This window comes from Myotis brandtii, unplaced genomic scaffold, assembly GCF_000412655.1.
Source record: "Myotis brandtii unplaced genomic scaffold, ASM41265v1 scaffold359, whole genome shotgun sequence".
NCBI lineage: Eukaryota > Metazoa > Chordata > Mammalia > Chiroptera > Vespertilionidae > Myotis > Myotis brandtii.
Genome location: NW_005363802.1, coordinates 126,785 through 139,960, shown reverse-complemented (window position 1 = coordinate 139,960; position 13,176 = coordinate 126,785). Strand labels below are relative to the sequence as shown.

The following is a 13,176-nucleotide window of genomic DNA, read 5'->3' as shown; positions in this document are numbered from 1 at the left end:
TAGAAAAGTATACAAGCCCTAAATATGTTCAGTTTGATAAATTTTTACAAACTGAACACATCTTTACAACCCACATTCACATTAAGGAACAGATCACAGAACCCTAGGGGTACCCTCATACTTCCTTTCAGTTACTACATTCCACCAAGAGTAATCACTAGCCTGATTTATAGCATTATAGATTATTTTCCTGCTTTGAACCTTTATATAAGTGGAATCATATAGTCATTTATTATCTGACTTCTTTTGTCCAATTTATTAGATTTTCTCATTTTTTATTATGTGGTTATAATTTATTCTCATTGCCATATAGAATTCCAGTGTGTGAATATGCCACTGTATGTTTCTTTTTTTGTTGTTGTTAATCATCACCTGAGGAGAGGAGTAGGAGTAGGAGAGAGAGAGAGAGAGAGACAGAGAGAGAGAGAGAGAGAGAGAGAGAGAGAGAGAGAGAAACATGGAGTTGAGAGAGACACATAGATTGGTTGCCTTTCAAATGAGCCCTGACCTGGGGAGGAGGGGTGGCGCAAGTGATCCTGCAACTCAGATATGTGCCCTTGACTGGGAATCAAACCTGCAACCCTTTGGTGCGTGGGCCGACACTCTAACCACTGAGAAAACTGGCCAGAACTCACTGTATTAGTTTCTTATTGCTGTTGTAACAAATGACCACAAATTTAGTGACTTTAAGCAACAAAAATTATTCTTTTGTAGTTCTGAAGATCATAAGTCTAAAATGGGTCCACAAAGCTGTATTCCTTCTGGAGATTTTAGGGAGAAATCTATTCCAGGTTCTAGACTAGAGGCTACTTGTGTTCCTTGGTTCCTGAACCGTTCTTCCATCTCCAACGCCAGTAGGATAGCATCTTCTTTCCTCTCTGATCTCGGCTTCCATACACACATTTTCTCTTTAATCTGACTTTCCTGTCTTCCTCTTATAAGGGCTCTTTTGATTATATTGGACCTACCCCAATAATCTAGGGTAATCTCCCCACTTCAAGATCCCTAAATTAATCACATCTACAAAGTCCCTCTTACCATGTAAGGTAACATATTCACAGGTCCTAGGGACCAGGATGTGAACATCTTTGAGGGAACATTATCTAGCCCAGGGGTCCTCAAACTACGGCCCGCGGGCCACATGCAAATACAAATATTGTATTTGTTCCCGTTTTGTTTTTTTACTTCAAAATAAGATATGTGCAGTGTGCATAGGAATTTGTTCATAGTTTTTTTTAAACTATAGTCCGGCCCTCCAACGGTCTGAGGGACAGTGAACTGGCCCCCTGTTTTAAAAGTTTGAGGACCCCTGATCTAGCCTATTACAACCACAATATCTTTATCCTGATAAAATTTAGGTAATTTCCAATTTTAGCTAACTTAAATAATTCTACTATGAGCATTATTTTACATGTCTTTTGATTTCCTTGTTGGCTATGTATATAGGCTTTCTAGATCATAGGGTATGTCCATGTCCAGCTTTAGTCGATTCTGTAAACAGCTTTTCAATATGGTTCTACCACTACAAACTCCAACCAGCAAAGTTGACAGTTTCTGTTATATTCCTTCCTTCCTTCCTCTTTTTTCTTTCACTCTATTTCTTTCTCTTTCTTTTGTTTTCTCTTTTCCCCTTCCCTCCCTTCTTTCCTCTCTCTCTCCCTCCCTCCTTCCTTCCTTCACTCTTTACTTCCTTCATTTTTAATTTAAGATCTGATATACCTAGGTTGTTAGTTCCTGGTACATGAATCTGTGTGCTTCACTGTGATCTATTAATATATATTATCCTTCAAAGCTGAAGATTCCTCGAGCAGTTCCTATTTTCAAAATGGATGAACCATCTTCAAGTACCACTCTAGTCCAGTATGAAAGTAACTCAAAGAAAAGGTATGACTCCCAGCCAAACGTCAATATGCAGTATGTTCCAATGGAAGAATGCCCTGACTGGTGGCAAGTAAGAAAACTGAAAAGGTAAACCTCAGTTCTCAGTCTGGTTGCTCAGCAGGTAGAATAAACATTACACCACTGCCTTGGACCTCATTCTCAAAGGACCACATAGGTCTTAGCCGAGATAGGGTTGTCTTGTTACAAAATGTTCACTGTTTGAGCCAGAAGCAGTGGCCCCACTGGGACTGAGCAGCACAGTATTTCCATTCAGTCTGTCCAATCTAATGATCTAAGTAACACTTCAGCGTTTTATTCCATCTTCTTTCTTTCCCCTTCCCTACTAATAACCCCACATTCCAGAACTCAGAATATTTAAATTATGTTCTTTATATGAAGAGAGTTTAGAGTGGGCTGACTTGTAAAGTGCTTGGGCATCACTGGCCAAATGACAAGTAGCATTTTAAGCTTGCCTCCCGAGGATGTGATTAGTCTCATGTTTTTAAGCCAAAAGAGGCTACCTAAAGCCAAAATTGAAACTACCTTGAAGACAGTACCTAAACTGTATATCTCTGGGGTTTAGTACCAAGTCAGCCCCACACTTGATGCTCACTAAATATGAAATTGAATTGTAAGATGACAATAGAGAAAGGGTCAATTGACTACCCTTCCTTATGTGCTGCCTTATACTTCCTTCCCATCATGCTATTCACTGTCTGACATCTTCTCACCCAGTTATTAGCATCCCTCCAGGGCACTGGTGTTTGTATTTCTTTACAAAGCATGCAGAGAATCTCTCTGACTCACCATGTATCTCTTTTGTTTTCTCCCTTGTCCTTTTATTGTTTTATTTTTTCCATCTTCATCATTTTTACCTAAAGCAAATGCCTCACTGTACCAATGATACAGCCATAGGGGCTATATGGAACGTGAAATGATATAAATGTATTCTTGCTATTGTCTTCAGTATAACAAGTCATGGTAGCTTTCATTTCAAAGTGGAGATAGAATCCAAATGTATTAATCTATAGCTGGTGTCTGAGGACAGGAGTTACATTTATTTGCCTGAAGCCTAGTGTTCTTGGAAGGAGACAATAAGCCCAGATTCAAGGAGGGTGAATGTCATGTCAACTTTGTGCCAGCTCCCCTCCCTGCCAGAGGCCCAAGTGATTGATCGAGGGAGGTGTGCAGTGAAACTGACTGACCAGTATTCAAATAAGTAGTCAGCACTATTGATTCATATGGGGTTGCTGCAGAACTACCAACTCATAGATTGCCAAATCCTAGCTTTCTTTAAAATGTTGATATTTTGTTCATCATGGATTTTTTGCATTAATTTTTATTTAAAAAATATTTTATTAAAACACTATTTATCTTGGATACTGAGTTTTTTTTACACCACCGTTAGCTTTTGCACCCAAGATATAGTCCCAACCCTAGGTTTTTCCCTAGAAATTCAGGAAACTAGCTGTCTGAACAAAGGATTGATTAATCACTTCTTAGCATGAGCAGCATTACATCACCTATAAACGAATTATAATAATTGCTAAAAGGTCTTCATGGAGCTTGAATTGTAAAAATACAGTCATGATTCTCAACTCATATAAGTACGTCTGACTTTCTGTCATTCATACTATCTTAGCCTGAGCTGCTTTTTACTCTTTATTTTTTCTGAGCAGTAAAATAAACCATGTTCTAATTAAAGCATTCAAACATTGTAGATTCTTCTATGTATTTTCCTTAAAATGTTTTCTATGCACGTTGCCATATATATAGAATTAAAAAATCAGGTTCTTACCATATAGTCTTCTTTGCCACTTGCTCTATTTACCTAACATCTTAGATATTTTCCCCATTTGCATACATGAAGATATACCTATTTTTTAATTTAAAAAAATTTAATTGTGGTACAACATAACAAAATTTACCATTTTAGTCATTTTTAAGTGTACAGTTCAGTAGTGTTAAGTACATTCACATTGCTGTGCAACCTACCTCACTATTTTGAATGTCTATATAGCAATTCATTATATGGACAAACTTTTTAATTAAAAAATTTTAGTTGAAAAATTTTAACTATATTTTAGCATTTTTAAATATGGATTTTCTTCTGAAGAGATGAAGTGAAAAAGCTATACTAGTGAGTAAGGATGTTTGGGAAGGTGGAGAGGGAGGCACTCCTGGAAATGGAACCAGAGGAGTATTTCCTTGTTAAGAAAACTTGTCAGTTCTGAAGTGTGATTTTTGAATAAGAGCCTGGGATATGAAGGCAAACAGGAAATAGGTATTACATTCCAAGTAAAACAGACTTTGAACTTGGATAAGTCCTCATGCTCTGCTCAACACTCAAAATCAAAGAGAAAAGGATGGATGACAGAGGATGATAAAAATTTTGCTCATCCATCTGTGTCTACATGGAGTTAAAAGTTCAGTATTTTCAAGACTTTTAATTCTGATCACAACAGCAAAGAAAAAAATAACCTATTTTAAACATGGATGCGATAGAATGCTTGCATATATCTATAAGAAAAGCAGGGCAAAACCAGTAAAGATGTTTTATTAATCCAAATTTTCTATTGTTTGGGGCAATTATGAGCCATTATTAACAATTTGCTTTTGTCTATGAATACTGTCAAACCACTGCTTTTTATTGGAGACCCTGCAAGGACAGAAATGTGACCATGACTCATCAGCTTAAATTTCCAAAGCAAGTGAAACACATGGGTTGCAATGTTTAATAAAGCTAAAACATATCTAACAAAATTACTTTTGTCATTTAACATTTAGAAATAAATATAAATTTATGAAATGTATCTCTTTTTTTATAGCAGTGAGGATTTTGCATGCAGCAACCAAAGAGAAAAAACTGTGAATCACAGCACCTCAAAGATGTCATGGTATATCAAATTCAGACAGTCCTTTACCCTGGGGATTTGCTTTCATTTGCAGGAAAACTAACCAAATTTGCAGCAATTTTGCAACTAGACTTTACATTTGAAGTAAACCCCCCTAATCTATGTAGTTTGCTTCTCTGAAACCTTAAATTGGTCTGAATTGATAACTTGTGGGTTACCATTACCCTCACTCAGATTTGTCACTTCCATCATTAGTGATGCACACTGATGTTAACATGAACACTAATATACCTGGCCCAGGCATCTCTAGCAGGAGGAAAAATAAATAACCTAGAGTTGAATAACTCTTCTCTAAGAATAGTTCTATACACAACCTGCGATTTTTTTTTAACTTTATACTACAGCTGCCCCTGAAGGCATCTTCATCTATTTCATGAGCCCACTTTTCTGAAAGACTCAATGAAATCCACATTCCTGGGGGCCTCCTGGGGACTTCTTGTATCAAACAGCCATTTTCTCATTAAACTGAGCATGAACTCAGTTTTTGAGTCACTCTCTCTTCACTTTGCTGATACCTTCCCAAGTGCAAAAAGGGAAATCTAATAGTCTACATTTCATTTACGTGGATGAAAACAGGGTGGGATTTGATATTGTACTGCTAGATACTTGGATTATTTCTTGGTGTGTTTTTTATTCATTTGATTCCTCTCTTCTTAAGGGGATTCCCTGAGTCAAGTTCATCTGAAGAAGAGGAAAACCTAGATAACCAAGAGTGAGTTTTGAAATTTCTCTGTGTCTCTCTAAAACTAGACAGAGATGTTTCTATTGTATTTCAGAGATCACCTAGAACAGCGGTTCTCAACCTGTGGGTCGCGACCCCTTTGGCGGTCGAATGACCCTTTCACAGGGGTCGCCTAAGACCATCCTGCATATCAGATATTTACATTATGATTCATAACAGTAGCAACATTACAGTTATGAAGTAGCAACGAAAATAATTTTATGGTTGGGTCACAACATGAGGAACGGTATTTAAAGGGCCAGAAGGTTGAGAACCACTGACCTAGAAGGAGGCCAAAGGTTCTTAAATGCCAACCCATTTAAAATTAAAGATATACAGGCCCTACCCAGAATCAGAATTGGAGATTCAGGAATCTGTATTTCTGAAAAGTTCCTCAGGTGATTCTCTGGAGCAGCCAGGTTTGGAAATCCCTGATCTAGGCCAATGTCTCAATTTATAGGTTAGAAAGCTGAATGACAAATTATGCAATTAAACATTACTAACTGTCAAATATTGAATTCTTTCCTATTGTAGCTGGTTTGCAGGTAACATCTCCAGGTCACAAGCTGAACAGTTACTGAGACAAAAGGTAAATAATCTGATCTTTAAAATAGCGCCTAAGAATCTCTTTCTATTGTTGGGTCTAGACTCTAGAGGATAATGCACTTTTTATAGAAACCTTAGTGCTAATTAGGCAGTCACATCATCATAGTGTTGGTTGTCCAGCCTATAGGTTACCATGCTCTTCACATATAGCTACTTCCCCTGTTCCCATTATATAGTTCTGTGTAATAAACCACTTCAAAATTTAATGGCTTGAAACAACAACATTTATGATTTCTCACAATTCTGTAAGTGATTCAGCTGGGTTAGCAGTTTTTATGCAGGTTTGGTATAGGGTCACTCATGTGGATGCAGTCACTGGGGGGTTGGGGTTAGCTGAATTAATCAACTTGGATGCCGTAGTTCTTCTTCATGTGGCTAATTTGAGCTTCCTAACAGCATGGTAATCTCAAGGCAGTGGTTGAAGAGGATGAGTCCTACAGTTCAGTGCAAGCACTATCAAGTCTCTGTTTTTTTCATGTTTGCTAATGTCTCATTGGCCAAAACAAGTCACATGGTCCAGCCAAGAGTCAAAGTGAGAGAGGACTTCACTAACTTGGTATTTTGACACATTCTTAGTTTTTTATCTACTCTTTCTGAATGTGGATTTGTTTAGAATTAACACAAGTCCTTAAGAAAGACAAGTTGAGCATAGAACTAAAAGATTTGTTCTACACCTTTGGTTTTCTAAAACTTTCAAGAGTATGATATGATGATATGTGCTTTTAAATTTTATTTCTGAAAGATTAAAACATTAGGCTTACATAAATACAAAACAGAGGAAATTATCAGGGAGGATTCAAAGTTAGCTGGTAAGAAAAAGTTGCAGCACACAGGGTAGATCTGTAAAGAAACTGAATGAGAAAAGGAAGAAAGCTACACTGTGGGTCCCCTTCTGCACCAACTGTTGAATAATCTGTGCCATCAGTGAGATTTAAAGTGAATTTATGAGAAGGATCTCTTACATTTGCAACAGCATGGATGGACCTGGAGAGTATTATGTTAAGCGAAATAAGCCAGTCAGAGAAAGATAAATATCACATGATCTCACTCATTTATGGACTCTAATGAACAAAATAAACTGATGAACAAAATAAAGTGATGAACAAAATAGATCCAGAGACATAGAACCATGGAACAGACTGGTGAATTTCAGATGGAGGTGGGGGTGGGGAAGTGGGGGTGGGAAGAGATTAACCGGGGAATTTATATGTATATATGCATAGCCCATGGACCCAGACAATAGGGTGGTGAAGGTTTGGGAGGGGTGACTATGGGGAAGAGGGAGTCAATGGGGGAAAAACAAACAAGGGGACATCTACAATACTTTCAACAATAAAGATAAATTTTTTAAAAAGTACAAAAAAATAAAGCGAATCTAAAAGATCTAGTTTCCTACTGCCTACCAGGAAAAAAAAATCATTTTCAAGGACAACAAAATTTTTTCTGTTTCTTTTCATTTTCCTTCCTTTTCAGGGAAAAGAAGGAGCATTTATGGTTAGAAATTCCAGTCAAGTGGGAATGTACACAGTGTCTTTATTTAGTAAGGCTGTGAAGTAAGTATGACATGGATTTGTTTTTGTTTTTGATTTTTCTTGTGTATTCTTTGAATATGCTGGTCATTTAGTCATCATATTTCAACTCTGAAATTTTAGATCAAAGTATTTATGTTGAACGAGACTATTTGTAGTGGCCTTTCTCCCAGCTACTTCTAAGAGGCTGTTCTCAGGGATCCTCTCCTGCCTATCCCAGGTTGCAGCAAAGTGCCCAGTGCACAGCATGTGTCAGTAAATAATTGTTAAAGGAACCCTGGGTTACTCCTCTCAATTCAGTCCCAAGTCTAGAAAGAGAAAAATAGCATTGGAGCCTCTACATTGTTGGTCCTGGTCACAAGCTGGGCTGAGAAACCTACTCCAACATCTGAAGTTAGTTTTTACAGTGGGTGCAGAGTTAGCAAAAGGTTGAATCAATGTAGCTGTGTTCCCCAAATAGCTTCTTTCTAGGATACTGGCCTCTCCATGGGGTTAAGAGTTCTGATATGAAGCTACTCCTCAAGTTCCAAATCCTGACTCTACCATTTATAAAGCTTTCAGGCATTGAGCAAGTTTCTTAAACTCTGTGCCTCAACTTCCTTATCTGAAAATGAAACATGATAATGTTTATTATGTTCCATTAATAAAGTAATTTTGTGTATCAGATCAGAACAGTGCCTGGCATATAGTAAACACTCAATAAACTAATACCGATTACTATTATTGTTGTTAGGAAAGAGTAATAATTCTACCTGCTCCACCACCTCCATCCCAACACCTAGGCATAAAAGACCTCTCCAGTCATCTTATGCAAATCACCCTTACCAACATCAGGATCCCACTTCAGTTTCACAAGCCGCTTTCCCATTGGTTGTTAGTTCTTTTTTCCTTCTAATCATCTTGTGAAGCAAATAGGAAAGCTGTTTTTATTTACACCTTTTTACAGATGAGAGGACTGAGGTTCAAAGAAAGCTTATAAAGACCCACCCACAAGATTAATAAATGTCAATTTGAAGCTGGGCCTTTAACAGCCCAAAGTTCATGTTCCTTCAACCACACTTGTTCCTACACTGAAACTCCCAATGTTCTGAAATAATAACATGAACAAAACTTGATTAGAAGCATTTGAGCAAAATTTTTTTTCTGTGTGTGCAATCCTCTTTTAATGATTGGATTGAATGACCCTCTGCCTTGCTGCCTTCTCCATGTGTCCTGCCCTGTGGTGTATATATGTATTTTTGCAATAATTAAGTGATTTAAAAGTTATTTTATTTTGAGAGACTTTTTACACATTTTCTATCTCCAATTTGAAAGAATAGGATGTATTCTATGCAGTCATCTGGAATTTTCCAATGCCAGAATTCCCCGATGCATCTCATGTACTAGGTTGCACATCTGGATGCTGGCTGAAGCCAACTCAGGAAGAACTGGTAAAAGACTTGGTTCACTGAATATCAAAAGCTCTGTGGCCCTCTGGTCCTGCAGTTTTAGCCAAACCTCATATCAGAAGTCTTTCTAGTCAAGTTTCTTGACACCAGATTTATTTTTGAGGTGACCAGGTAGAAAAATCAGCAAATGGATAAGGAATCAAATTAAAATAATCCAAATCAATGAATACAGAAGCCTTCTTTTACTAAACACCATCAATGGGCTTGAATGAGTTTCATACTGACACTAAGAGCTGGTTAGCCATTTGCAACAAGAAAGTACCCTTCCTCCCTTTTATAATTGCAGTTTTAACTAGGCTGGCATTGCAACAACAATGATTTATTAGCAGTTTCTTATGTGCCAAGCATAATGCAGATTGGTATGTATATAATCTCTCCAATCTTTATAACAACCAGATAAGGTAGCCAGCAAGCAGTAGAACTGGACTCAAAGTCCAGTTCTTAACCACTCTGCAATCCTCTCAAATCTAAGACAGACATATTATTCCCGGTTAGCCTAAATCAGTTAGCCTAATTCACCACTGTCTTCTAAAAGTAGAGCAAAAGAAAAATGTTTTATGTAAAAAAGGTACAAGTTTACATGAGGAATTAAAGGACATCCCCACCCACTCCATCCTGCCTGTTTCACTGCCACAGAGAGCCTCCTACCCATACACCAGGGAAGAATACCCACAGCCTAATCACCATTGCTTCCCACATTTTAATTTTCATTATTACCATTAAAAAGAATTACTCTTTAGAATAATGATCCTGAAGAATTGCAGGGCTTTCAATCATCAAAAGAAGATTCCAGCTTTACACTTACTAAGGGAGGAACAGTTGGAAAGTTGGAATTTTATTGTACATGAATTCTGTATGTGCACCAAGGATATGTTGAGTTCAGAGAAGAGCCCTCTTTCATAATTGGTAATTGTCATGGATACCCCCAGAAAAATGCCAGATATCAAGACTGGGAAACCCTCTCTGACTCCCCTCTCCAAAATTTTCAAATACACCTAAGATGATTAACCATCATGCAATGAAGCTTCAATTGTTTATTAAAAATGTTCTAACAGTCTTTCTTTCTTACTAGTGATAAGAAAGGAACCGTCAAACATTACCATGTGCATACAAATGCTGAGAACAAATTGTACCTGGCAGAAAACTACTGTTTTGATTCCATTCCAAAGCTTATTCACTATCATCAACACAATTCAGCAGGTAAGTTATTTCAGTTTTTCTTTTATGGGTCCTTGTTGATAAATATCAGTTTTCTTGGATGCTACTGATCCTCCTAATATTCTCAATTATTATAGGGAACCATGAAAGTAAGAAAAAAAATGTTCTCAACCTCTATGCCTGCTGTGATTTTTAACCCATATTTCCTGGAATATAACATTATAAACTCTATAATGCCAGAAAATTTAAATTTAAGTTGAGTGAGCTGAATGACTTAGACGTAGAGATTGTCTTTATAAAAATATCTGCGGGTTTTTTTCTACCTATAGAAGTTGATTGCAAAATTTAAACATTATAGATACGTCCATGGAGGTTATCTCTCCAATGATATACAAGTTGGTGTCTGTTCTGGAAGAATTTTTTATATGCTGGTACTAACACTTATTATTCATTAATTGTATATATGTATATGTATAAATAGATACATCATATTTTTACTGAGATGAGATCATTCTACACATGCCACTTTCCAGCTGCTTTCTTTACTCAACATGTCTTGGAGGTCTTTGCATGCAGATACGTATAGCTTACTTTGGTCTATTTAACAGCTATAGAGAAATCTATTATAGAATTACTTCATAAGATATTCACCTATATTGATTTAACAGTTGGATCATATGCACTATTTTCCAATTACAATTAATATTTCAGTGCAGTCCTGCCAACATAGCTCGGTGCAACTATGTTTCAGAGTGTTTCTGTAGCCAAATTCCCTAGAAAGGTAATTTCTGAGATAATGGTTAAGAAAGTTTAAAATTTAAAGATTGTCAAATGCTTTTCAGAAATGTACACTCCCACCAACAGCAACAGCCTTCATCTTCACGAACACATCTTCACCAAATTTTGCCTGATTGACTGGCAAAACTGTATATAGAAATCCCTCCTAATGGAAGTGTTAACTAACCTAATTGTGGAAAACATTTCACAATACATACATGTACCAAATCATCACATTATACACCTTACAGTTATATATATGTAAGTAACATCTCAATAAATGTAGAAAAAATCAGTTAAAAAAATAAATCCCCTCTAAATGTCTTTTTGAGACTAGTGCCACTTAGAGGCAGTGCTTGGATGAATTTCCAACAGTGAGTAATAAGCTGTGGGCTCAGAGTCAAATCGTGCAACTCTACCTAACCTGATTACATGCACATTAAGTGAATTGGACTCACTCCTCGCTTTAATTTTGGTTCCTGCTTGACTTTTTCTTTTGTCCCAGTTTCATCAATTATTTGTTTTAACCTGTAGTGCCTCCAAAGGATCCTTGGCAAGGGATTATATAGACATCTCCAAGTGCGATGATTCCTCTCCAGAGCATGCACAAGCAACCCCACAGGGTATAAGAAAAAAACAAAACAGTAAAATGTTTATTTAGATTGGTTTTTAAAATCTCATTCTCTTAACTTTTCTATTTGTGAGGACACTATGATTCACATAATGTATCAATACAGCAGCAATTGTGTAAATACATATTTTGGAGGAGTGCACTAATATTATTTTACAATTAAAGGTGTAAGATTTAAAACATTTGTGAACCACTCATATAAAAAGTAAATAAATATAGAAAAAGGAAGGAGAGAAAAAGAACACCTGTGACAATTTCTAGGACTTGGAAAGCCTCACACAATTAAAGCAACAAGCATATATTTTTGAATGAGTTCTCTCAAGCCAATATAAATACTATGATTATTTTAATCCAGCTTTATCATAACTTGATGTAAACAACTAAAATGACTTGACAGTTTAATTTTTTTTAAGTCAAGTGGTTTACTTTTTATTTTGTACCCCTCTGCACTGTTTGATTTTTTTAACCAAATGTGTGTGCTGTTTTTATACATATTTAAATATATGACTATAAAAAGATAGCAACATATAAGTGGGAATTTTTTAAATAAACTCTATCAAGTCACTCACTTTGATGGGATTTTCAAGATGACATAAAGTGGTTTTATTCTTTTAATTTTTGCTTTACATTGAGCTAATTAGTCAAGTCAAGCAAACTGATACAACTACGGGATGACTATGAACAGAAGGGATTCATTCTCTGCATATCACCATCCTGAACTCTGCTTTTCCAGCTGCTCTGGAGAGAGTATAAGCAGAGGTGTGAAGTGATGTGATGTGATGTGATGTGATGTGATGTGATGTGATGTGATGTGATAACATGATGCTGATTCTGTTGCAGGCATGATCACACGACTCCGCCACCCTGTGTCGACCAAGGCCAACAAGGTCCCCACCTCCGTGTCTTTGGGAAGTGGTATGGACATATCTTTGGGCTCTTAAACTCTATTTCCTACCATTTTTTAATTAAAATATACATATAGCCCTAGCCAGTTTTTCTCAGTGGATAGAGTGTCTGCCTGCGGACTGAAGGGTCCTAGGTTTGATTCTGGTCAAGGGCACATGCCTGGATTGTGGGCTAGGTCCAATGTGCAGAAGGCAGCCAATCAATGATTCACTCTCATTGATGTTTCTATCTCTTCCTCTCCCTTACTCTCTAAAATCAATAAAGATATATTATATATCCTATATAATAAAAGGGTAATATGCAAATCGACTGAACAGCAGAAAGATCAGTCGCTATGACATGCACTGACCACCAGGAGGCAGACACTCAACACAGGAGCTGCCCCCTGGTGGTCAGTGCACTCCCACAGGGGGAACACGGCTCAGCCAGAAGCCTAGCTCATGGCTGGCGAGCGCAGCTGCAGTGGTAAGGATGTCCGACTGACGGCTTAGGCAGGGAGCAGGCCTAAGCCAGCAGTTGGACATCCGCCAAGGGCTCCCGGACTGCAAGAGGGCACAGGCCAGGCTGAGAGGCCTCCCACCACCCAAGTGCATGAGTTTCATAC

General features: G+C 37.3%; 1 protein-coding gene across 1 annotated transcript in view; it reads left to right on the top strand.

Annotated features, from left to right (window-relative positions):
- The window catches only part of BMX (BMX non-receptor tyrosine kinase), a 45,628-nt gene that overhangs the window by 16,868 nt on the left and 15,584 nt on the right, over positions 1–13,176 (top strand). The window contains exons 7-13 of the mRNA XM_014544300.1: positions 1,793–1,968; positions 4,710–4,778; positions 5,455–5,508; positions 6,052–6,106; positions 7,597–7,676; positions 10,173–10,300; positions 12,507–12,581. Coding sequence (XP_014399786.1) covers positions 1,793–1,968; positions 4,710–4,778; positions 5,455–5,508; positions 6,052–6,106; positions 7,597–7,676; positions 10,173–10,300; positions 12,507–12,581 — 637 coding nt within the window. The remainder of the gene's footprint in view (positions 1–1,792; positions 1,969–4,709; positions 4,779–5,454; positions 5,509–6,051; positions 6,107–7,596; positions 7,677–10,172; positions 10,301–12,506; positions 12,582–13,176) is intronic.